This window comes from Procambarus clarkii, chromosome 74 (assembly GCF_040958095.1).
Source record: "Procambarus clarkii isolate CNS0578487 chromosome 74, FALCON_Pclarkii_2.0, whole genome shotgun sequence".
In the NCBI taxonomy this organism is placed as follows: Eukaryota; Metazoa; Arthropoda; class Malacostraca; order Decapoda; family Cambaridae; genus Procambarus; species Procambarus clarkii.
This window is the reverse complement of record NC_091223.1, coordinates 14542055-14568605: the sequence shown is the minus strand read 5'-3', so window position 1 is coordinate 14568605 and position 26551 is coordinate 14542055. Positions and strand designations below refer to the sequence as shown.

At 43.9% G+C, this 26551-nt stretch overlaps 2 protein-coding genes across 3 annotated transcripts in view; one reads left to right on the top strand and one right to left on the bottom strand.

Moving 5' to 3' along the window:
• Positions 1–469: 469 nt before the first annotated feature.
• LOC123767342 (uncharacterized) overlaps positions 470–26551 on the top strand; it is an 89642-nt gene continuing 63560 nt past the window's right edge. Inside the window, exons 1-2 of one of the 2 annotated variants that reach the window (XM_069312980.1) lie at positions 470–2890; positions 6990–7151. The gene's annotated coding sequence lies outside the window, so the exon portion shown is untranslated. The remainder of the gene's footprint in view (positions 2891–6989; positions 7152–26551) is intronic. The other variant, XM_045756952.2, reaches the window with a different exon arrangement.
• LOC123767343 (basic salivary proline-rich protein 2) overlaps positions 8065–26551 on the bottom strand; it is a 65024-nt gene continuing 46537 nt past the window's right edge. The window contains exon 2 of the mRNA XM_045756953.2: positions 8065–13270. Coding sequence (XP_045612909.1) covers positions 11963–13270 — 1308 coding nt within the window. The 3' untranslated portion in view covers positions 8065–11962. The remainder of the gene's footprint in view (positions 13271–26551) is intronic.

Genomic DNA, 26551 nt, shown 5'->3' with positions numbered 1-26551 from the left:
GTTACGTTTGAAAATATGGTTATATATTCTTATGTATGTACTGCCTATCGAATATTACATGTTAATATATGGTCAGTCTATTATTGTTTTCACATATGGCCAGTCTATTATCATTTTGAGGTAAGGTAAGGTAATTGATTCAATTCAATTTCAATTAAAAATTTTTATTCAAAAGAATGTGTGTGTGTACAAAGAACATAAGAGTAATGCACAATTGTTGAGACAAGAGTTACACATTCCGCGAAACCACTATTATGTAAAGCGTTTCGGGCAAGAACATAAAATAAATAGACGAAAACAGTTTAACTAAAGGTGTGAGAGGGGTACATAGATGGCCATTGCATAGTTACTGTAGGATATACCATCTGTCTATTGCTACTTCTTGATTTATATATATATATATATATATATATATATATATATATATATATATATATATATATATATATATATATATATATATATATTATATAATCTACCGTAGTCATGGGATCAAACAGTCGTGTCTGGTAATTGTGGATTATTAGAACTCCAGTCAATTATGTTCCATACACATTGAGTTGTTTGTGTTCATATAATTGCTGCATAAATTTTCATATTAATTACGTAACGTAATTAAAGACGAACACATTGCTCAGACAGTTTTATTGTAGGTATACGTAATGCAGACAATGAGTTCATTATTGACCTTTTGCGACAAATTATCCGTCATACGAAGATACTTAGTTTTGGGTGATAATCTCTAATTGTAGATTGATATCTTATATCCCTAAGGGAAAGTCACTTTAGAATCAAGCAGGGATTCCCCAATCAGTAGGGGAAGGCAATTCGATTCATGAATTAAGGATCACGGCTATTAGGGTAATTACCACAGCCTATCCTCATCAACAAAGGCCAAATGCCCGTTAATCAAGCCGCTAAACCCCTTGTTTATGAATGATAAACAGTTTACACACGACTCACAACTGACGACGTTCGAACATTTCTCGAACAGTGGTTCGTTGACTACCTCTGATCGAATCACAACGCTGTAAATGATTAACAAACGTAAACATCAAATGCAAATGATTGCCAACTGAACCTAAACACTTAACCCACGCTTAACTATAGATAAAATTTTAACAGATAATATTAATTTATATATGAGAACAAATCTATTTCTTTTACTCAATACGTTAAAATTGACGAATGTATCCTAGAGTTTCAAAAAAATCAAATCGGCTGCTGCAAAGGAACTATCAGCTGCTGCTCTAGCCTGGGGGATTAAATTAACAATAAACATACACATTTTTACAATGACTCGATCGTTTGGTTACTTGTAAAAATATTATTTGACCTGTAAATGTTAATGTTCTGATTTATAGCACATAACAGTGTAATGTAATATATTAAATAGACATAATATCTGTCTGACGGATAAAATAGTTCAAATTCAAATTCCCATTTTTACAATGACTCGATCGTTTGTCTACTTGTAAATATTATTTGACCTGTAAATGTTAATGATCTGATTTATACCACATAATAGTGTAATGTACCTATATGTCAGACAGATAAAATAGAATGTAGAGCCTGACATAACTATGCAGGAACTATTTCCTAGGCGCTACAGGGAGGTGACCTAACCAGTGCAGGGTTGCCAGATTGAGCTACAAGTAGCGAATTGGGCTACTTTTGAAAGCTCCGCGCTCCCAAATTTTTAATTTCGCTACTTGCTACTTTTTGGGCTACTTTAAAAGCAAGTTGGGCTAGTAATGTTAAACTGAATGATGATTATTTATACCTTTATAATGTAATGTGTACAAATCACAGTCGCGTCAAACAACCTGATTGACTAGACCACTTACCACAGAAGGCCTGGTCAGAGACCGGCCCCTGGGGACGTTGATCCTAGGAACCTTTGAAAGAAAAAGTAACCGCAAGGCAAAGTAATCCTCCCCAGGGGCCATAGATTTCCCAACCTTAATTGTCGTTAATACTTCATCCCGAAAGTTACATCTGGTTCTACAGATCTTCATTAAAGAGAGAACGTTATCTAGAAATGTACAGATTGATAAATGATAGGCAACATCCTTTACAGTTAATACCTTTGTCAGGAAGACGATGGTTGGCAAGGAGCGGTAGTCTAAAGTGGCTGTTAGATCAATGGGAGTCTTTAACAACTCGTTACCAAATCGCTTCTTGCTCTTGTGATAAATGTGTTACAAGGCAACTTTTTCAATGTACTCTGATCCCCCAATTAGCTATATTTCACATTTCTCAGACCAATCCTAAATCCTTTTTAAAGTATGAATTGACTTTATCAAAAAGACGAAGCAGATCAGTGTACCCTTCACACTGTCTTAGAAAACTTCACTCGATTCTCAAAAGAATCGTGCATTCTCATCATGCAAAGCTTCATGTTAATTTGGACTACAATTACATATTGTAGTCCAAATTACATATTGTAGGCCTCTGGAGAAAGTGGACTTTGGTTATGAATTTTCAACACTTCGGGCAACTAACAGACAAAACAATTTTATAACCCAGGAAAAGTTTCAAAATATTCAAGAAAGATGCCATAATATTTAAGTGAAAGCTTGCAAAGAGCTTCTTTCTCGTATTCCAAGTAATGCTGAAACTTTCAAAATCGTGTACTCTATATATTACTTTGAAACCTGTATCAGTCACTAAACAAAAAATTGGGCTACTCTTATTGCAAATCGGTACTTTTAGACCCTCAGCTTGCTACTTTCAGCAATTTGGATCTGGCAACCCTGAACCAGTGTGCGCCGGTCACTCGAGGGACGAGGACGTGTGCCGAGTCGTTCACCACTATATACAAGTTAAGAAAACCAGATAAATCATCTTCATACTGTCTCTGAATATCCTTCTGCTGCCCCTTAGACCGGTAGAGATAATTTTTGTTTAGTTGTCTGAATGACAGACTGGAATATTTGTGTTTTTTAGTGTCTTAGTTCATGTCGGCCCATAAATCAAGCTTTATTGTGTTATATTTATCATGAATACATGAATATGCACATGTGGGAGCCGGTGGCCGAGCGGACAGCACGCTGGGCACGTGATCCTGTGGTCCCGGGTTCGATCCCGGCCGCCGGCGAGAAACGATGGGCAAAGTTTCTTTCACCCTGAATGCCCCTGTTGCCTAGCAGTAAATAGGTACCTGGGAGTTAGTCAGCTGTCACGGGCTGCTTCCTGGGAAGTGCGTGTGTGGCACGAAAAATAGTAGTAGTAGAAAGAGTTGAGAGGCGGGGCCAAAGAGCAGAGCTCAACCCCCGCAAGCACAACTAGGTGAATACAATAATGTGTCACCATTGGCGACAAGACTTGTCAGAAATACACCAAAAATGGTGTGTTTATATTGTATTTATAATTTATTTGTATTGTATTTATATTTTAAAATTTATAAATATTTATATTGTATTGTATTTATATTTATAATTTTAGTTTGACAACCATCTAGCGGGTTAAGGGCAATATTTTTTTTACAGTAAATTTATGGCTCGTTTTAGCGGCTAAAAACTTTAAAACGATTCATGTTTAATGTGAATGTGTTTTGAAATATAATAAATGCATTTCGGTTTGGAATTCTTTTAGAGAGAAATTCAGTTGGTAGTTAACTAGCTCATTTGCAGTAGATACTGGTTCAGTAGTTACAGATTCACTAATAAGGAGTAAAAGAGCTCTTTTTATTATTATTATTGTATTTACCCACAATCTTCTTTATTTTTTCTAGATATAATTAATTTCTGTTAACATTTATCTTCAGCGCTCTTGCGTTTATCACCATGAATTATTTTGCCGTCTGTTAAACTGACTTTTTTACCGATATATTTGTTGATGCGAATATCGCTGGTACTCTTTATTCCTCCATGAAACAAATTTCAATTAAAGTTTTGGATGAATAGCAAGGAATTGTTAGGAGGCTACATTGAATATTGTCACAGACACGAATGATAAGAACCTGTGATAACTGCATTTGTTTGATCACATTAAATAGTGGGTAATGTTAATAACATTTAAGTTTGCCTATTCAAAATGCCACCTGGCAAATGCAAATTAGAAAGAATGTAGTGTATATAAATAGTCTCCGTGGTGGAGTGGTAAGACACTCGCCTGGCGTTCCGCGAGCGCTTTGTCATGGGTTCGTATCCTGGCCGGGGAGGATTTACTGGGCGCAATTCCTTAACTGTAGCCTCTGTTTAACACAACAGTAAAATGTGTACTTGGTTGTAACAACGATTCTTCGCGGCGGGGATCGTATTCCAGGGTCCTGCCCGAAACGCTACGCGTACTAGTGGCTGTACAAGAATGTAACAACTCTTGTATATATCTCAAAATCTCAGTGATGAGGAAGAAGTGGTTAGCCGATTATTTACCAGGTTTTAGATGTCTACAAGAGTACAGAGATGCAGTACTTTTATACATGTAGTTGTTTTGATTGTAATGCCTATGTGAGTTAAGCCATAAATAAGCTAAAAGGATTTAAGGTGGTAAAATAAGTTTGCCTGTGTTTTTAATTGTTTCTGCCCAATAAAGCATGTTGGTTATTACAATCTAAAATTATTAATGGTTCGGGTAACAATAATGTTTGTAAATCACCGATTGAATTAGATACAGTAGTGGTAAAAAAATATAAGAGAATTTAATAGATGTTCGTCCTCAAATTTACTGGGAGAAAAGAACAACCAATCTAATTAGAAAAACTTCTTAGACAATTTTCGTGAATAATGTAGCCTCGCAACTGCCCCTTACATTGTTTACTGTTGGCATATATATATATACAATGGAAAATGGTTATCTATTACAACAGTAAGCTCGTTTGTTATATCATGAAATACGCGTATGTATCATTGAATGATCGATATATTGTATTCGACTAAAATGTTAATGTTTAAACTAGGATAAAAAATTAAATATATACTGAATATTCGATGTTCATTAGACATCTGGGGTTTAATGAGTGTTGGTGTAAAAGCGAAATGTTAATGTGGCATGGCCACATTAACAAAAAAGGGAGGTCTCTTTTGTGATAAATGTTATACAGTATTTGTATTCACATCTAACAAAGGGGGAAGGTCTTGTGTTAAACGTTATGTTTGCTACGCTGGTTGTTTTTAACAAGGTATGTTAGAGGTTTGTTGTGTTCGAGGATTGTTCGCGAAGGTCTACTTCTGTACCTTTTCCTCAGGTATCTTCATCATGGTGGGTGGGGTTGAGGTCACTGGAGTAGATTTTTCCCAAGCGTGGGGAGTGGAATAGGTTTTCCTCTCGTTGCGGTGAGATGTTTTGACTTTGTGAAGGGTTTGTATTTTTAATATATTTGGTCCTTTTATCTGTAACTTGATAAGTTTATAAAGATGATTTATCAATAAAATCATCAGTAACTGTGTGTGCAGCAAGATTGTTTTGGAGAGTTTAGGGTTTGTGGATAATTCATCTGGGTACTTGTATTATCAGTTTTTGAATTGATGAATTTTGTAACTAGCTCATCAAGACTGTAACTTGCTTAGCTAAATGAATTGTGGGGTTCAGGCCCTGGGCCCATTATTTGCCTCTATAACCCTTTCCACTACTCCCCACAAGATGGGTATGGGGTGCATAATAAATGAACTAAACTAACTGACTGCTTTTGACGATATGGCTGTTGGGTTTATTCTTGCAAGGGCTATGTAGCCGTTTGTAAGTAATAATGGGGGTCTAAGAATTTAAATCAGCGTGAGTGGAAGTTTAGTGAGTGGTTCGTATTGTCTGGGCTTGTATTAGTGATGGGAAGAGGCTTTTCTTTATTTTCTTTATCTGGACAATATATGTTTTATTTTAGATTTAAATTTACATAGTAATTGTTCTTAGAATTATCATAGGACTTTAAATAGGCTGGGTGCTTTTCCACCACAATTTATACAGCGTACTGGTCGGTTTCATGGGAGCAACCTTGTATCCGACAATAGGCCTTCTGTAGTTCCTTTTATTATTATGTTCTTGTCTTTTTTAATATCTTGACTTCATGAAAATACAGCAAAACACTTCTGGTTTTTAACACACTGAAGCACCGTGGTCAAACTTGCAGCAAGTATTGTGCTGATCACAAGTTGTCACATAGTCCTTGACATGATATTTGATTACCTCTGATTATTGAGGCTGGGAAGTCTTTTTTATATCAGAAGCGATTCTTTGCAATATTGAGATTGATGAGAATGAATATTGAAGCCGTATAATCGAACCCGCATCCCTGGACCTCTCTGACACGGGCACTACCAACAGGACTGGGTCCTGGGAATGCTAGTTCGATCTCATTGTATGACCTCAATAGTTTCTCATAGAAATATCACGTTCCTGTGATATTGTGCATTGAGATTGATATTGTGCGGTTGTTTTTTATCAGTTGATTTTGAGGGTCTGTTTTTGTTAATTTACTGTTACACTTGATGGCGCATGTCATCGCCATAGATGTGGCTGTGGAAGAGATAGGCAGTGGAGGGCTCAAGGTGGGTTTTGAGACAGGCAGTGGAAGGCTCAAGGTGGGTTTTTAGATAAGCAGTGGAAGGCTCAAGGTGGGTTTTTAGATAAGCAGTGGAAGGCTCAAGGTGGGTTTTTAGATAAGCAGTGGAAGGCTCAAGGTGGGTTTTGAGATAGGCAGTGGAAGGCTCAAGGTGGGTTTTGAGATAGGCAGTGGAAGATTGAAGGAGGATTTCCTAAGTAGTGACTGAGATTTGGTTAGAGGATGGCTATACGGATTGATTTTGGGGTTTAGTAAAGCGTCTTTACTTATTCCGTCTTTTAAAGTAAATTATGTGTGGATTGTAGTGTTTATTGATATGCATGTTTAACTTTGGCGTCTAGGAAGGTAAACATTGTTTTGTACATTATGCAAAGGTTAAATATATCTGGCAACTAGGCTGGGTTGTTTTAGTGCCATATTGTACGATGCATTTTGATTCATTACTGTAGTACTAGGATATAAGGTGTTTTATTGTGGTTATTTTCAGAGAGAGCGAGAGGCAGACAGACGGTGTAAGAGAAAGAAATATGAGATAGATATATAACTTACACTAGGGGCGAGGCTAAATAAAACAAAGGTCTTCAAATTCGTCCTCTGTTATTTACATGAGAAACAAGACAACAATATACAGAGTTTACTTCAGACACAGGTACGATCACTTACTAGTAAATTTAAAATTTATTATGCATAGGTGTTTAATACCAATTATGTAGCACAGTCGTTTCTTGAACATTGCACGAACTATTAACCGTTTTACATGTTGGGTTAAATATCAGTAGTTTTGATTTGGGAGATACGTAGATGATAAAGAGTTATATAGATGATGAGAAAGCTTTGTTATTACTTAAGTCATGAACTAATAGTGAACACTAGTCCATAACTAACATTACTCCTTATCTGTTGCGCCAAGAGAAGGATTCAACTGGGAAAATCTTCGGAGTAAGGGCTGTGGGGTGGAACTATCGTCTTGGGGTCCACCTCCTACACACCCAACTTGCCCATGAGACCTCTGTATATTTTCTCATAGACATATCACGCTATTGTGATTTCATTGTGTAAGGATTAAAATGTTTATGGTTCTATATGGCGATAGATGTATAAATTCCAGGTGCTGCCAAAGCCCAGAGGGGGGAGTGGGGGGGGGGGATCATGTTGGGGCAAGCGACGTCGATTCGACGTTATTCGAGCATGTTTTGCCCTCTGGGGGAATGGGCAGACTGACTGGCAGTCACCTGTTGTTTTCTTACGTAAACACACAGTTTCCCTAATACTGACTGGAGAAGATGTACACAAACACACATGACCGGGCGGGCCCCTGCAACTGGAGGGTCGGCCGGGGGAAGGGGGGGGGGGATGGGGGCACCCATCTCATCTAAGAGTTCTTGGGACGTTTCCGTCACACTACTGCAGCGGCGGCAAAACGGAAGTCACAATCACTATGAACGTTACGATGAAAAGCACCAGAATTAAGCGTCTTGGAAGGGGCTAGTGAACTGGTCCAGTTACCACTGAGAACCTCTTGAGCCGCCAGTGGCTGCATTCTTGGTGCTTTCTAGGACACTGAATTAAATTTAGACAACATTCATGCATCTTGATGTTACTAAATAAATGTTTAGGTGGTAGCCATTACATGTATTTACCGAGTGAGGTAAGCTTATTGTATTTAATGTTAATTACAATTAACATATTAGGTTGCCAGTAGCCTCGTTACCCCCACCAGTGGTGACTGGGCCATTCTCATTTATCCCAAGATGAGGCTGTTCAAACATACTCTTCAGTGCAATTCTTATGTAATCTTAGTGACTACGACGGGCGTAAGACGAGGAGGTGGTTCGTGGGGTTCACGTCCCCAGCGGTAGCCGGTTTCACCCCGACCCCCGAGAAGCGGGCGCGCGTCTCGGCCATATAATAGGCTAAGAGACATGAAAGCATCGAAAAAGGGGAAAGGCTATGTACATACTAAAGAATTGTTACGAGAGCAAGTCGTCATTCGAGCGAGATTATTTTTATTTTTACGCGATTACGAGGAATGGCGTTGAGGGCTAGTAGGGGTATCTAGTCTTGAGCCCCTGGTTATTCTTTCCTATTGGGCCGTTGCAAGTGGCGCCCACGCGGCCACGCCTCACAGGTAAACAAACACTTCAACTGCCGCTGGGTCCACAGCCAGTTTATAATGTCATTTTTCGCGTTATGAACCATATCGGTGGTTCCAGTATTAATGGCGACAATGCATTCACAGCACAAGACACGTCGACCTCTGTTCACAATCTCAGTATAGTTACTAAGGAATGAGCCATTGAAAAATGTTTTAAAATATAACAAAGGCTGGGTGGTAAACACGGGCTGTCGATAATCCAGCTAAAAGTTCCCTCTATGAATGTGTGCATGCAAAGGGTTCGATGTGTGTTGTAATATTAAGGTCGTGAGTAATGTGACCACAGACATGTCTCATTAGCAACCGACACTGTGCTTGACCCTTACAACCAATGTTTACATTGAAGATTTGTTAACGTGGGTGCAAGGGGGTCCATAAAGCCTACACTGTAACTTCCATTACATAAAAAATATGTATAAATGCTCTTTTATGTTTACAATTTCTTTTTTTTTAATATGGGCTGAATTTCGAATGGCGACTTTTTTCTCGTGTTCACCGGAGTATATCTTGGACATTTGGAAGCCTGTGAAAACTGATTGCAAGACACTGATTGTCTTTTATAAGCCGACATCAAGCTAGTAACTTTAATATACAGGATTTCTCAAAATAATATATACACACTTTGATGAAAAATTGGTATTCATTATCCAAATTAGTTCTTGAACCACCCAATGTGCTCCCACGAGTGATGCAACCTGATGCCTTATTATTCATCAGGTGCATGAAGATGAGCTTAACTATAGATACTACTGCTATTTATCTGGACTGGTGGACAGCAAGAAGAGGAAGTGTTGAGTACCACCTCCCCCATTCCCCTCCCCACTGACTGGAGTTCAGTGGATTCGAAGCTTAATCTGTGGGGAAACCTGTCCTGTATAATCATCCCAGTATAATCACCTGGGGAGCTGGTCGGCCGAGCGGACAGCACACTGGGCTTGTGATCCTGTGGTCCCTGGTTCGATCCCAGGAGCCGGCGAGAAACAATGGGCAGAGTTTCTTTCAGCCTATGCCCCTGTTACCTAGCAGTAAAATAGGTACCTGGGTGTTAGCTGTCACGGGCTGCTTCCTGGGGGTGGAGGCCTGGTTGAGGACCGGGCCGCGGGGACACTAAAGCCCCGAAATCATCTCAACATAACCTCATCGGGTTGTTTCAGCTCTGTTCGCCGTTGTCAATGTTTGAATACCTCTTCTAGTGGACCACGTGACACAAAGCATTGTTTTCTCTGAATTATATGTTTTATTCAGTCAAAAATAGTGTCCTTTCCTGAAATGTGTATACATTTGTTTGAGACATCCTGGTATTTTAACTTTGGCGTCATATGCTCTGGTGGCCGCTTTTCAAGGCAGATGAGACGAATACCTGTACAGAAGTAGTAGTATGCAAATTAACGTCTTATGGTCAGTGCAGTTGTTTTATTCTTATTTTGAATCCTAGTGTGTGAATTAAAATCTTAATGCATTATTTGGAAACTCATCTCAAATTTAGCTAAGAACGATGGCAAAAGTTATAATGCCTTATTATTAATTTGAGTAGCCTATGCTGGTAGACAAGCCTCATAACGTCGAGTCTTATTGTTCCAGAAAGGTGAGTACACAGACTCATCGACATGCTCTCATTACTGCTTGGCACAACGCTACTGCTAACTATAGCATGTAATTACACGGCCAGGTTGGATTGGATTACCAACAGAGTTACCGGTAGTTTTGAAGAAACGTGGCTGGTGATTCCAGATTTCTGCAAGGCCATGGATGGTATCCGAGGATTCGAACCTGCGTCCAGGAGCATCCCAGACACTGCCTTAATCGACTGAGCTATGACAGGGTAAAATTCGAACCCGGACGCAGGTTCGAATCTTCGTCACGGCCCTTGTGGATTTGTTCATTTGATGCATCACGTTAGTGTGATCTCTGTGTGTAGCAACAACTTTGTTTTAACGTTGGGGTTTGTTCTTTTAGCCACGTTTTGGTGATAGCCTCTGAAGTGTTCATTTATAGTGTACGTTTTCATACATGTAGCAAAGAATATCTGGAATTCAGTAGCCATTGATGTATTTTATATATCTATGAAGCAGAAGTAACACTTTTTTAGCGTCAGTCTTAAAAAATAACTTGCAGAGAAGCATACTCACGGACTCGGGCATTGTTTACATCCTGTGGGGGTAGAAATAGCCTAAGCTACTCTATCCCTTTGAGATGTATTTATTGCTTATCTCAATAAACATACTTGAAGTTGACCTTGTTTACATCCGTTGTGTTGCGGACGCTATTCTTTGTATTCGTCTCAATATTCTTTTTCATAGGCTAAACGCAAAACAGAATTATAATTGGGTATAATTCCAATTAATGCGGAAGCATCAGTTTATATTTGTAATATCACTGCAAGATAGTCCATGAAACATTAGCTGCTATAGTTTAAAATTACGACTTCAATAGCTCGATAGTTCTTCACAGTTTGGTCAATTAAAACACTCGTTCACAGGTACTAAGCTTTGCTGATTTCCCACGTGATAGGAAGAACTAGATTTAGCTTATGAAAGTCTGAAAAGGCCGAGTCTAGGGTAGAGTAAGGGGGGGGGGGGCAGCCAGGCATGCACAGGTAACTCAGGATATGACCTAGCTCTGATGTCACATCCACCAAGCCATGCAGGCTTAGTGACCTCAGGGCCGGTAGGTTCAGCCAACAGACAAGAGTTGCCTGATTGTGGGAAGCAAGCACAGTATTCCAGAATGCATTGAAAGTGTGTGACGTAAATTCGTTAGATCTGGCCCGTGACAGCCTGTTTCTCGTCCCTTGCTAAAGGTGCGTATGCCTCCGGTAAGCCTCCAGTAAGCCCATCACATCCGGCTGTCTGGCGTACATGGGAGACATAATTCATATACATAAGGATCTCTATACATCTACACTACTTTTTTGGCATCTAAAGAATGATCAAAAAATGGATGAAAGTAATAAAAACGGACATTTATTTCTCTTAGTGGGCTATACACTGAACACTGAATAACTAGCGAGATTATTTCCAAAGGGGAGCGCGTTGTTTCCGTGACGTCACAGACGTCAGCACGATGAACTCAGTAAAACATTGAAGCGCAAATGATGACAAACAATAGTATGACATTGAAGGTGAGAAAGTGAGGATGTATCATGAAAGGCGAGCTTTGGCTCCGGGTTTCTTTTGGCAACATGTATTGTATTATACACCCGTGGGTGTGTAGGAGGCTGTGGGGGCCCCCGTGGGGTGGTAGGGGGGCCCACGGGCTCCCTCCCACGGTGTTGACTGAAACGGGGTCCACCACATGGACGGCCATCAACCCTCCTTGGTACGGCCGTCGTCGCGCCCCACATCTGATCGAGACTCCTGTTGGGGCTGTCCCTCGGCACGGCCGTCACTCCGGCTGCCTCCCCTGCTGCCGTCAGGAGAGCCCGGGGGCGCGTCCTTGCGGCCCTCGTCGTGGCGGTGGTCGTCGACACCCTCGCTGCCCTCTACCTTGTGACCGTCGATGGTGCGGTATATCTGAGTGAGGTGCTTAAAGATGTACTGAGGCCCCAGCCCCTCCCTGGCACTGCTGCTGCCGCTGCCGCTGCTGCTCCGGCTACAGCTGCGGCGGTCACCTGTGTCCTCATCGCTGGTGTCGGCCGGGTCGGGGTGTGGGCGTGAGGGCGGGTGGAAGGCGGACACTCTGTCGTCGCCGCCGTGTAGGACGCCCATACTACCTGGCCCGGACACCGGGGGCGGGTCGTCCCGTGGGGAGCGTGACTCCTGCAGGGGCGGCGAGTTGCGTGAGGAGAGAGACTTGTGCGATGTGAGGGGCGAGTGGGCGGAAGATATGGGTGGGTGGAGGCTCAGCCCGCCCCCGCCCCCTCCACCTATAGGAGTGTCTTTATTGTGGAGAGCCTGTGTGGCGGCCATGGTGCGCAGCTGGCCGGCCAGTCGCAGGTCCAGCAGGAGACGGTATGGGTCCAGGGGCGTGGGCGGCACATGGGCAGCCATGGGCACCTGCGGGCGGAGGAGCGACGCCCTAGCGGACCATGGGCTGAGTATGTCGTGTGGAGGGGGTATTGAAGTGGGCAGGAATGGCGCCTGCATGAGGAAGGGGGCAGGCAGGCCCTCAGGGGGGTGCTTGTCTGCCTCCCGCCCCTCACTCTCCAGGCGGGGTCTCTTGGCGCCGCCCTCGTCCTCGCTAGAGCTGAGCGCCGACACGTCTGAGAAGAGCGAGCGTTTGATGCCCTTCTCATGATGGTGCTGCGGCGGGCCTGGCGAGCGGTGGGTGGCTGCGGCCAGGTCCAGCGGCGGCGGCATGACCGTGGGCGGCAGCGAGGGCGGGGGAGGGGGTGCGCTCTTGGCCAGCAGGGCCGCCCGGATGTGCTGCTGCAGGGTCTGATCAGGGGGCAGCCCGGGCGTGCCCGCGCGGGGAGCCATGCGACGCAGTAGGTCACTGAAGAAGTTGCCTGGGAATGGCGCCGACATGTTGAAGAGGTACGGGGGCGTGGCGGAGACCAACTGGGATACGAACTGGAAGGTGTTGAAGTTGTGGAGGTGTCGAGGCGGGGCATGCCCGGGGCTCACGTCCCCGGACCCGCGCACGCCCGTCAGGTTCGCCTCCGGTGTTGCCATCTGCCGGAGAGACAAGACAATTATTCTTATTGGCTTTAACATTTAAATGCAATAGAAAACGATTTATTTGAATTTGTAATTGCAAAAATATTGAAACATTGAATTTTGTTTGATAATTGGCAGTAGTGTAATTTCGTGTTTAAGTGTAACATGGTAAAGAAAGTAAATTCTGAAAGAAAAACAGGAGCGCAATCTTTCCTGTCGAATAACTCATCGCATTTTGACGTAAAAATCTCCACGGAACAAAATATGATGTACAATATATCATAGCGGCTCGCAGACATTTACATTTTCTGTGCGTTGGCTCCATCGGTTACGTTAGGTTAGGTTCGGACAATTTAATACATTATTTTCTGTCCGTTGTGACATCTAGAGAGGACGGACTGGTGTAGTAGCACCTATTGGTACAAAGTATTCAAGAATGTCTAGATATACTAGGGATAGTGATACATCAAATTCAAAATCAAATTCAAATTCAAAATTCAAAATCAAATTCAACATTCAAAATTCAAAATTCAAATTCAAAATTCAAATTCAAAATTCAAAATCAAAATTCAAAATTCAAAATTCAAAATTCAAATTCAAAATTCAAAATTCAAATTCAAAATCAAAATTCAAAATCAAAATTCAAAATTCAAAATCAAAATTCAAAATCAAAATTCAAAATCAAAATTCAAAATTCAAAATTCAAATTCAAAATTCAAATTCAAAATTCAAATTCAAAATTCAAATTCAGGTAAAAGTACATACACAGAAGATGAGTTACAAACATAATGTTGGATTTACATATAGAGCTAGAACATACAGTACCTAAAGTCATGGGCAAACGTCTACATCATTCACATTCTACATCGTATCAAAATCTACAAAATCAATTTGATTACCAGACACGACTTTTATGTGTTGCCTTCCCTCAAATCCGAGTATGTCTTTAACGGAGGACTTTATGAAGATGTATGTCCTTTAATGAAGCTATGTTATTTGATCACAAAGTGATGAAATGACAAAATGTCTTTAACCTTTTTCGTCCCAGATAAATTATAATTTAACACCGGGTGTATCTCATCTTCAGAAGACAGTAAACAATAGTTTTGCTGGGTTTGCCCTGCATGAATTGGCAGATTGTCATTCAATTATGTTCCATCATCCCAAAATCCAATTCTTATACGTAAATATTTTACCCAATACTCGGTAACGATATTGTAATCACTTGGAAATGTGTGTGTGTGTGTGTATATGTACACAATGTCGTACCTGATAGCCAGAACTCACTACTTGGCCTACTATGCAAGGCCCGATTTGCCTAATAAGCCAAGTTTTCCTGTAATTATATATATTTTTTATCTTATGAAATGATAGCTTTCCATTACATTAGAATTCCCTTTTTTTTAGTTTGAGTTCAAATTAACGTAGAAACATGACCAAACCTTCTCTACCTAACCTAACCTATGTTAACCTACTATAAACTAACATAACTAATTCAGCAATTTATGTTATTAATATAATATAAAATATTAATTCAAGTAAACCAATTGGAAACTTTTGTTTTAAATAACAAAAATCACTCTGCCTATTAGGCAAATCGGGCATGCATATTAGACCGAGTACTGTGATCTAACAATTAGGTACATGGTGGTAGTAGTAGGCTTCCATCGGTCTCAAAAGACTATGGAATTACTCTGGTTGTCGGTCTGCAAGTGGCCTCTCTAGGGCTTAAAGCCTGGGTAGGTTGATATGGGTTAGAAGCTGTTACCCATGCAGCAGGTCCCCCCCTCCTTCTCTCCACGGCGCCGAAAGTCTCCAGTGGAAAGGCAAACGTCAATACGATTAGTTCCAGCTCCGTCGCAGGAATGGTCAGAACGAGGTTGAAGGCAAGAGCGAACTGCCTCTGGGGGCTCCAGCTCCGGAGTACCACGCTCACCACAGTACATTATATACATATATGTATATAATATTATAGGGCAAAAAAGTTTCCCATCATGTATCGTCATCACATGAATAACTCTCGCATACTTCACTAAGAGCCTGTCATTGTTGTGTTTCAATCACACTTTCCTATCCTCTGTCCTTTCCTCAATAGGACAGAGGATATCTCTTCAGTAAGAAGGAAGGACTCGATAGGAAGGGATGTCTTCATATCTCTTCCAAGTGAAACAGTCGTAATGGCTAAGAGCTTTCGCCTGATAATTAACTTACCTAGCTTTAATATGCTTCTACTAATGCGCCATTTCTCTCAATCTTCAATAAACTAGTGTACTAGTCACCAAGTCCTTTTAGATTCTTTCAGTATTTAGTATGTAGAGATGAGTAGCAATAACGTGGATGGAAATATTTATTTACTCACTCATATGACAAAATAGGGGATACTAATACCTTGATAAGGGTTTAGGACGGATGGAAACGTCGTGAAAGGTTTAGTACTTCATACTCCCTCTCCTTGTAGAGACTGCGTTGTTGTTGTTTAAGATTCAGCTACTGGGAACAACAAGTTCCAAGTAGCACGGGCCATGGTGAGCCCGTAGTAGATTTACCTGGCACAGGAGCGGGGCTGTAACTTGTGAGAGACTGCGGATGTTGTTGTTATGGATTCAGCTACTCTGAACAAGTTCCAAGTAGCACGGGCCATGGTGAGCCCGTAGTAGACTTACCTGGCACAGGAGCGGTGCCGTCTGTCTCTCAGAGAGACTGCGGACTCCTCCATGTTTATACCACTCCCTCCTGTCATCCTATCTCATCCCCAACAGGGCGTCAATCCGGGGAGGCCGCGCGTGAAATCAGACCGAGTTGGCAGGTTTCATATAGCGCCTCTAATCCGCCAATTTAGCCTACTAGCCCGGCGGAGGCGGGAGTACACGTGTCGGGGGTGGGGAGAGGGGGCGTAGGAAGCCTTATTGAGCTCATCAGCTCTCCGTGGTGTGGGATTACGCCTTGGTTCCCGCCCGGATGTGGGAACCGGTTAGGCTCGGCTTCACTTGGGAATGTAAATGAGATACAACGACACCTTCTGCCGCTATTTCGCTCGGTTGGTAATGGAGAGAGTCTTGGGCGGATGGTGGACTTGGGAGTGGTAGGGCCAGACGCTCCTGGAGTCGCCTGCTGACGACGGAACCACCCCCCCCCCTTCCTCCATTATCTTGAGCACACATGTATTCAGTACACACGCTCATGTATATATGGAGGTGGTATTATCACATCGTATGGGTCCCGTAGTACAGTCGTCTATATATGCCCTCTACTCGCAATCCAGGATACCTTGTTTGATCCCCCCGTGTGGGACAGACACAGATAGGCATGTTTTCTTTCATCTGATGTACCTGTTCACCTAGCAGTAAATAGATACCCGAGAGATACGCAACTGTTGTGGGTTGCATCTTGAGGAAGGGCAGTAACTGGTCTAAGAGGTAATAGCTCGATTTTGCAGGCAAAAATAGTAAACCCACCCACACACGCACACGCACACGCACACACACACACACACACACACACACACACACACACACACACACACACACACACACACACACACACACACATGCTCGAGACAGATAGACAGATTAGTACTGTAATTCCAAGTACAGAACATTCCTAAATAACCAGTGTGTTTTGATCATAAGACTGATGTATAAACTACAAAATCCGGCTAATATAACCCGGAGTGTCCTCATAACGACAGGCTCCGGCAAGGGTCAGTCATCAGCCCCATACTGTTGCTGATCTATGTCAACGACCTGTCTGGGGAAATCTAGAGTAGTGCTACACATCGGAGGTTGCAGATGATGCAATGTTGACGAGTGTAATGACGAATGAGAGTGTCTCCAAAATGATATTGGATGACCTGAGCAAACTTCGGGAATGGCTCAGTGTCTAATGGAATGAATCTAAAAAAAATATAAAGGTAACAAAAACAGGGTCATTAGGATGAGGAGGAGGAGGAGTCATAAAGAAAAGGGGTCAGAAAGAGAAAGAGGAGAGGGAATCAGGTGAATACCAGGAGAAGGAGAAGTAGGGGGTTGGGAGAAGAGGAGGGGTGAGAAGAGTAATGCCACTTGCAAAAGAGAGAGAACTGCTAGATTCAGAACGAGGAAAGCCCCTCTAAAGGTACAAACCTCCTAGGGAAAGCGCATACCAAGGAGTGAGGATGGGCGTGGCAGGAGTAAGGGCGAGAACCAAGGTTGGGGGAAGCATCATGTGCGAGCCTACTCTATAAACCACAGTGGTCTGGCATATTGATCTCCCAGCAGAGTGCAGGTCGCGCCCCCCCTCAAGCTATTGCCTCTTTACAGTATGTATAACCAGACTATCTGTACTCCAGGGGTCCGGCGGCCCAGACCTCCTATACCCCGACCTCTCTATTGTCTCTTACAGAAAAATATAATCACAGTGACATTAGAAATGTTTACCTATCAATGACTACGGTGAAGTGAGGTTAGACGCATAGATTTAAACTCCAACATGCACAAACCTACGCAGTAAGGAGTACACCCCACTCCTCCCGCCCCGCCATAAACACGCAATGCTGCGTGTTTGGTTCACGCAAACACGACATTATAAGATAAACAGCTAAACTGCTGAGAATCCCTCTAGCGTCCACTCTTCATTTTAACCCTTCCGTTCTAGACAGAGTTGAGTGCTTCACCCTAGACACTTGACTCCCTGTCCCTAGCTAGGCTCCCTCTTCTCTACCTCGCAAGTAGTGTCGGAACATACAAGTGTTTCAGTCACAAGCGTTAATGCCGGCATAATGATTTATGATAGATACGTTACTTAAGTGCCAAAATCTAATTTTTTTAGATTTTAGATGGAAAACGGACGCTGCTGGTGTGAGAGAGAGAAGTGTTCGACATAACAGGGGAAAGGTTTGAGAAAGAAAACGGACGCTGTTGGTGTGTGAGAGAGAAGTGTTCGACATAACAGGGGAAAGGTTTGAGAAAGAAAACGGACGCTGTTGGTGTGTGAGAGAGAAGTGTTCGACATAACAGGGGAAGGTTTGAGAAAGAAAACGGACGCTGCTGGTGTGAGAGAGAGAAGTGTTCGACATAACAGGGGGAAGGTTTGAGAAAGAAAACGGATGCTGTTGGTGTGTGAGAGAGAAGTGTTCGACATAGGAAGGTTTGAGAAAGAAAACGGACGCTGTTGGTGTCCCCAACTATAATAGCGGACTGGATGGCCAAACTCTTTGAGTGCCCGACCCGAGTTGGCCTGAAGGAATGGCTGTTGCGCGCCGCTCAAATGTATACTTGTTCCCCCCTCTCCCTTGCACTTGTACGATGAGGAAAGTTTCTTTGTTTTTAAAAAAGATGAAAATGTAGGTTGTATTCTCAGTTGTGACCCCGTTTCTTCCGTCCAAGTCGTAAGCTTGGCAGATGGTTGGTCAACTCTTTCTGAATTAATTAAGGCGTTCTGAACTTTGGGAACTATTACCTGCGTTAAACATTGTTTCATTTTTTGGGGCGTTTTTTTTCTGGGAGTTCTTGGTACCTTAAAGTAGTTACCATAACGAGACCAAAAAACATTTTTTTCGGTGATGTATGTTTGTGTATGTATTTGTTTGTGTTTGTGCGTCTCGTCCTCTGGGGAGGGGGTTGTAGGGGGTGCTGGGGATGGAGGGGTTTGGGGAGGCGGAGAGGCTAAGACCACATGAATAAATCTGGACTTGACTGGCATGACACTGGACCTGTGATAAGGTCAATAAGTTCCCGAAACAGTTTAGAGTCGCCAAACTCCTTGTCAGCTTGGTCAGGGGTAGTCGCTTCTTCCTCCACTTCCTCTAATTCCTCTTCCTCCTCCAATTCCTCCTCCCCCCTCCTTCGCTTCTTCGGGTTGCTCTTGTGATATTTATTGTCCCATGTAGTGGAAATGTTCCGTCAGATTCTGTCATTCTCATACGGCACGACTTAAAGGCGAGATCATCATAGTGAGAATTATGGCAGAGACGCGAGACCCTGAGAGACGGACTTTCTCTCTCTGTCTGTCTGTCTCTGTCTGTCTGTCTGTCTGTCTGTCTGTCTGTCTGTCCACAGTGAGAGGGGAGGTGTGAGCGTACAGGCGCTCTGCAGCGAGAGAGTGTAAGCCGTATAGTGTAGAGCAGTAGAGGAGGCTTGTGGAAGGTGTATCATAAGAGAGCGAGCAGACCTGGAAACCTGGTCCCCACCACCACCACCCTCCCCGGCCTCTCTTCCATAACCCACGGACACTGGGATGGAAGAGGAGGAAGGGGGGGGGGGGGGCGTGAGGGATGTTGTTGTTGGTCGCGGCTGAGGAGGAGGAGGAGGAGGAGGAAGAGAAGGTGTGAAGGCGGCGGGGTTTATTTGGGCGGAGGGCGGGCGGAATCAATACGTGTGAGTGCCCTCAAGTACTCCTCCACACACCCGCGCCACAATAAAAACTAACGAGATACGACTTGGACGACGCTCTCACAAGGTGCTATACCTTACCCCCCTCCCACCACGGTGAGCCGGTCGGCCGAGCGGACAGCACGCTGGGCACGTGATCCTGTGGTCCAGGGTTTGATCCCAGGCGCCGGCGAGAAACATTGGGCAGAGTTTCCTTCACCCTATGCCCCCTGTTACCTAGCAGTAAAATAGGTACCTGGGTGTTAGTCAGCTGTCACGGGCTGCTTCCTAGGGGGGTGGAGGCCTGGTCGAGGACCGGGCCACGGGGATACTAGAAACCCCCGAAATCATCTCAAGGTAACCACCCACCTTCTTCCTCCTCCTCCTCCAGCATCTTGAGCGCCTCTGGTGGACCTTGAGGGGGGAGGGAATTTGACCTGTGCTGCCAATATAGGTGTTTGTTTACGTAACTACCGGAAACTGGGGTCTGGTTTGTGCCCCTTGTTAATTACACGAGGATCTATCTTATTTTATTGTTCATGTTGGTGAAGGTGATCTTCAGGGTGTGGGTGTGTGTCTTTCATTTCATCTTGAGATCTTGAGGTTATCTTGAGATGATTTCGGGGCTTTAGTATCCCCGCGGCCCGGTCCTCGACCAGGCCTCCACCCCCACTTCCCCGTGACAACTGACTAACACCCAGGTACCTATTTTACTGCTAGGTAATAGGGGCATAGGGGTGAAAGGAACTCTGTCTATTGTTTCTCGCCGGCGCCCGGGATCGAGCCCTGGACCACAGCATCACAAGTCCAGCGTGCTGTCCGCTATGGATTAATGCTGATAAATGGATCTTATCTCCACCAATTTTTATCACATTTATCTGGGTTGAAGTGTTAATGTGTAGCCATGTCTCTGGCCTGAGACTGAAGCAAGCAGTATTACATCTTCACAATCCTCGTGCGTTTATGACTTCAGTTTCCAACAGCCGCAGTTGATATAAATCCACCTTATTCAGATCATTTACATATATCAAGGAATATTATAGGTTCTGCTATATTGTCATGGATTTGATCAGGGGTTGACCAGACCACACACTAGAAGGTGAAGGGACGACGACGTTTCGGTCCGTCCTGGACCATTCTCAATCGACTTGAGAATGGTCCAGGACGGACCGAAACGTCGTCGTCCCTTCATTTTCTAGTGTGTGGTTTGGTCAACATATTTCAGTCACGTTAGTGTGACTCCTCGTCTGCTTAAAAGTGGCTTGTTTCACATATCGGTGAGGATGGTTGGTTATACATGGGATGCGAGTAGTGTATTAACCTGCACTAACAAACTGCGTGTGTACTATAAGAACTTCTAGTTCTAGTAAATGGTCACAAAAATGTCCTAGTATCTCGTGCCTGTTATTTTAAAACGCTCGATAATTGAGCATTCGGTAATATAATGTTGACTGTGACTTAGTTCTTGCTCAAAGACTTGACAAGTGGACTGCTGAACGTGACATTACCAAATATGAGGCTTCAGTCTCCTATGAAAGTCACTATGTGAAATGTGAAGATGTCTGACCCTAGAATTTTAAGTTTAGTCCATAGGAGCTCCTCATAATGGACCCAGAGTCTGCCAGTGCAGACTGCCCATCACATGCCTCTGTATGACTAACCATCCTGTGTGATGGGGATTTTTTAACATCACGTAGCTAGCTTTTTGACACACACTGTACTTCCCTTCATATAGTCTAGGGCAGCTGTATAAATGACCAGGTACCTTAGTATCACATAGCTAGTTCTTGACACACACTGTACTTCCCTTCATATAGTCTAGGGCAGCTGTATAAATGACCAGGTACCTTAGTATCACATTGCTAGTTCTTGACACACACTGTACTTCCCTTCATATAGTCTAGGGCAGCTGTATAAATGACCAGGTACCTTAGTATCACATAGCTAGTTCTTGACACACACTGTACTTCCCTTCATATAGTCTAGGGCAGCTGTATAAATGACCAGGTACCTTAGTATCACATAGCTAGTTCTTGACACACACTGTACTTCCCTTCATATAGTCTAGGGCAGCTGTATAAATGACCAGGTACCTTAGTATCACATTGCTAGTTCTTGACACACACTGTACTTCCCTTCATATAGTCTAGGGCAGCTGTATAAATGACCAGGTACCTTAGTATCACATAGCTAGTTCTTGACACACACTGTACTTCCCTTCATATAGTCTAGGGCAGCTGTATAAATGACAAGGTACCTTAGTATCACATTGCTAGTTCTTGACACACACTGTACTTCCCTTCATATAGTCTAGGGCAGCTGTATAAATGACCAGGTACCTTAGTATCACATTGCTAGTTCTTGACACACACTGTACTTCCCTTCATATAGTCTAGGGCAGCTGTATAAATGACAAGGTACCTTAGTATCACATTGCTAGTTCTTGACACACACTGTACTTCCCTTCATATAGTCTAGGGCAGCTGTATAAATGACCAGGTACCTTAGTATCACATTGCTAGTTCTTGACACGCAATATTTAACTCTTCATATACAAATGAACAAATCCACAAGGGCCGTGACGAGGATTCGAACCTGCGTCCGGGAGCATCCCAGACATCATATACGTGTCATATACGAGCATCTTCATATACGTGTCATTTATCTGTCGATGATTCCAAGGATCAACGTCCGCGAGGCCAGGTCTCTGACCAGGCCTCCTGGTTGATGGTCTGGTCAACCAGGCTGTTGGACGCGGCTATTCGCAGTCTGACGTATGAATCACAGCCTGGTTGATCAGGTATCCTTTGGAGGTGCTTATCGAGTTCTGTCTTGAACACTGTGAGGGGTCGGCCAGTTATGTCCCTTATGTGTAGTGGAAGCGTGTTGAACAGTCTCGGGCCTCTGATGTTGATAGTTCTCTCTTGAACACTGTGAGGGGTCTGCCAGTTATGTCCCTTATGTGTAGTGGAAGCGTGTTGAACAGTCTCGGCCCTCTGATGTTGATAGTTCTCTCTTGAACACTGTGAGGGGTCGGCCAGTTATGTCCCTTATGTGTAGTGGAAGCGTGTTGAACAGTCTCGGGCCTCTGATGTTGATAGTTCTGTCTTGAACACTGTGAGGGGTCGGCCAGTTATGTCCCTTATGTGTAGTGGAAGCGTGTTGAACAATCTTGGGCCTCTGATGTTGATAGAGTTCTCTCTCAGAGTATCTATTGCACCTCTGCTCTTCAATGGGGAGTATCCTGCACATCCTGCCATGCCTCCTGGTCTCATGTGATGTTATTTCCACGTGTAGATTGGAATCAGTCCCTCTACTATTTTCCGTGTAAATTATTATGTATCTCTCCAGTCTGTTCTATAGAGAATACAGATTTATAATTTTTATGCGATCCCAATGATTTAGATGATTTATTGAAGGGATTCCAACAGTGAAAGATATAGTGTAGCTGACAAAAAAATAATCAGGAACCTATATTAAAGTTTTTTTAATTATTGTAACGTGTTTATTATTAAATATGTTGTTTAAATACGTGAGTACGCTTACTAACACAGTCATACATATATGAATATTTTTACATAAAATATCCTTACGACTAACACATACAAGTCTATCAGCATACCCCCCCCCACCCACCCCCTACTTCAAACTATGCACTTATTTATAAAGGAATGTACTGGTATTTTTTATAGTACTTGTAATAAGTACTTGTACTTGTACTTGTAATAAGTACTTGTACTTGTAATAAGTACTTGTACTTGTACAAGTAATAAGTACTTGTTCTTATTTATATACTTGTAAGAAATACCCTCGGGGCTTTCCGAGGGTAAACACTTTGAGGAAGGTGTGGTTATCTTGAGGTTATCTTGAGATGATTTCGGGGCTTTTAGTGTCCCAACGGCCCGGTCCTCGACCAGGCCTCCACCCCCAGGAAGCAGCCCGTGACAGCTGACTAACACCCAGGTACCTATTTTACTGCTAGGTAATAGGGGCACAGGGTGAAAGAAACTCTGCCCATTGTTTCTCGCCGGCGCCTGGGATCGAACCCAGGACCACAGGATCACAAGTCCAGCGTGCTGTCCGCTTGGCCGACCGGCTCCCTGCAGAGTGCAGGCTGCACTCTCTTTCCATTTGCCACTCCGTAAAAAAAATGGAGTTAGTTTTGCCTAACCGTAAACATACGTTTAACCCAAGTAGCCCCTGTCTCGGCTTTCGCATAGAAAACGGTAATTTTGCAAGTTTTGTCTTGAATGGATTGGTCGATTACGTTCATAAAAATGCGACCTATTAGGGTGTGGAAGAAGGGTTTGTTCAGCGGTGTTGTTCAATCCGTCCTCTTAAAAATAACGTCGCTTTTCGCTCGTACGCGCGCTATGGCCAAAAATGGACGTAATTTTAAATGAAATCGGCTCACAAAAGTGGTGTACTTTCCCGTTTTCTGTTCGAGTCCTCCGGCTTACTCGGAAAGGTTAGGAGAGGAAGCAAGCGACGAGAACTCGAGGCACTAATTCTGAGAGGCACGATTTCTTGGTCTGTATTTTGTTCCCTTCTGGGCAATCACTCTCATCATGGCCAGACATTCTCTCTTCTCGCAGGTTTGTTCTTTCACTCAGGTGGGGACAGGAGTACATGTTACTCTCATAAGAACATAAGAACATTGACAATGATCTTATTTCGACTTGAGAATGGTCCAGGACGGACCGAAACGTCGTCGTCCCTTCACCTTCTAGTGTGTGGTCTGGTCAACATTCTTCAGCCACGTTATTGTGACTCATCCCCTGCAACATAAGAACATAAGAATTAAAGGTAACTGCAGAAGGCCTATTGGCCCATACGAGGCAGCTCCTATCTATAACCACCCAATCCCACTCATATACATGTCCAACCCACGCTTGAAACAATCAAGGGACCTCCACCTCCACCACGTTACGCGGTAATTTGTTCCACAAATCAACAACCCTGTTACCGAACCAGTATTTACCCAAGTCTTTCCTAAATCTAAACTAATCCAATTTATGCCCATTGTTTCGTGTTCTGTCTCTCGTTAACAGGCTGAGAGCTTTACCATGCTGTAGCTCATGGTAAGTCTTACTAGTGCTCCCCCTGGTACACCACCCACCTCGTATTCGATTATAGGAGGGCCATCAGTTAAGAATTAGAGCCGAATCGATCCTTACTGGCCAGGGCTCGAACCCAGGTCAAATTGTTCACGAAGGCAAGTGTATTACCACTACACCACCAGGGTTTCAGCTGAGGCGACATTTGGGGAGAATTTGGTGTCTGTTGATGGTAGTGAAAGTGCTTTACGAAGTGGTGTTAAGGACTAGAAGAGAGTGAGAGAGAGAGAGAGAGAGAGAGAGAGAGAGAGAGAGAGAGAGACTGAGAGAGAGACTGAGAGAGAGACTGAGAGAGACTGAGAGAGAGAGAGAGAGAGAGAGAGAGAGAGAGAGAGAGAGAGAGAGAGAGAGAGACAGACAGAGAGAGAGAGAGAGAGACTGAGACTGAGAGAGAGAGAGACTGAGAGAGAGAGAGACTGAGAGAGAGAGAGAGACTGAGAGAGAGAGAGAGACTGAGAGAGAGAGAGAGAGAGAGAGAGAGAGAGAGAGAGAGAGAGAGAGAGAGAGAGAGAGAGAGAGAGAGACTGAGACTGAGACTGAGACTGAGACTGAGACAGAGAGAGAGAGAGAGAGAGACTGAGAGAGAGAGAGAGCGAGAGAGAGAATGTGATATGGGCTTCAAGACCCACCAGCGCCTCGGGGAAATGCAGCCCACCGCTTGTTTTCCGCCACTAACAGCCCAGTGAATCAAGTTGAAGGATCAGAGTCGGTCTTAATAGTATTTTTAGATGTGTTTGTGGGGAGCCATAAACGGTGCTAGTGGTTGTAAGGCTTTATTATGGCTGGTGTACGGCGAGGCGCGGCTCCGCGGTGAGCGTCGGAGTGTCGGAGCGTCGGCCACTGGCTCTCCGTACTCAGACAACCTCACTTCCCCCCTCCCCCCCCCCCCTAGCCATCTTGTCACCCTCCCCCCCCCCCCTAGCCATCTTCTGTCACCCTCCCCCCCCCTAGCCATCTTCTGTCACCCTCCCCCCCCCTAGCCATCTTCTGTCACCCTCCCCCCCCCCCTCTGTGTCTCGTTGTGGCACCCCTCCTCTCTCTCTCTCTTGGGTCTGTTAACCCCTTTCCCGCTCCTCAGCACCCCTTCTCTTCCTTATTCCGCACCGTCTATCCACACCGTCTTTTCCCATTCAGCTCTCCGCTATACCCCTATCCACCCCCCCCCCCTCTTTAGCCCCGCATCCATCCCCCTCACACCGTCATTCGTTGCACCGTCGACCTTCCCTCCTCTTCCCCCATCATCAGTCATGCACCTTACCTCGACTGTGAACTGTGTCATGGTTGTGAATTATTTGTTCCTGCAGCGGTGTTAGGTGTGAGTGAGGGGTGCGGGGGGGGGAGGCAGGGGAGAGGGTGTCCCCTGGGGGTGGATGTAGGGGCAAGGTGTGGATCAGGTTAGAGAGGGCTTTAGATGTATATACATTTATATGAAACAAGTGTGTATAGACCATAACAATTCAAGCCATGGTACCATTCACGGCTCCTGTACTTGGACGTAATTTTTAAATTTTCGCGCGAGAGTTTGTTCCCCTTAACAGTGACTTCAGAGACGTGTTCCCCCTTCTCCCCTTAACAGTGACTTCAGAGACGTGTTCCCCTTTCTCCCCTTAACAGTGACTTCAGAGACGTGTTCCCCCTTCTCCCCTTAACAGTGACTTCAGAGACGTGTTCCCCCTTCTCCCCTTAACAGTGACTTCAGAGACGTGTTCCCCTTTCTCCCCTTAACAGTGACTTCAGAGACGTTTTCCCCTTTCTCCCCTTAACAGTGACTTCAGAGACGTGTTCCCCTTTCTCCCCTTAACAGTGACTTCAGAGACGTTTTCCCCTTTCTC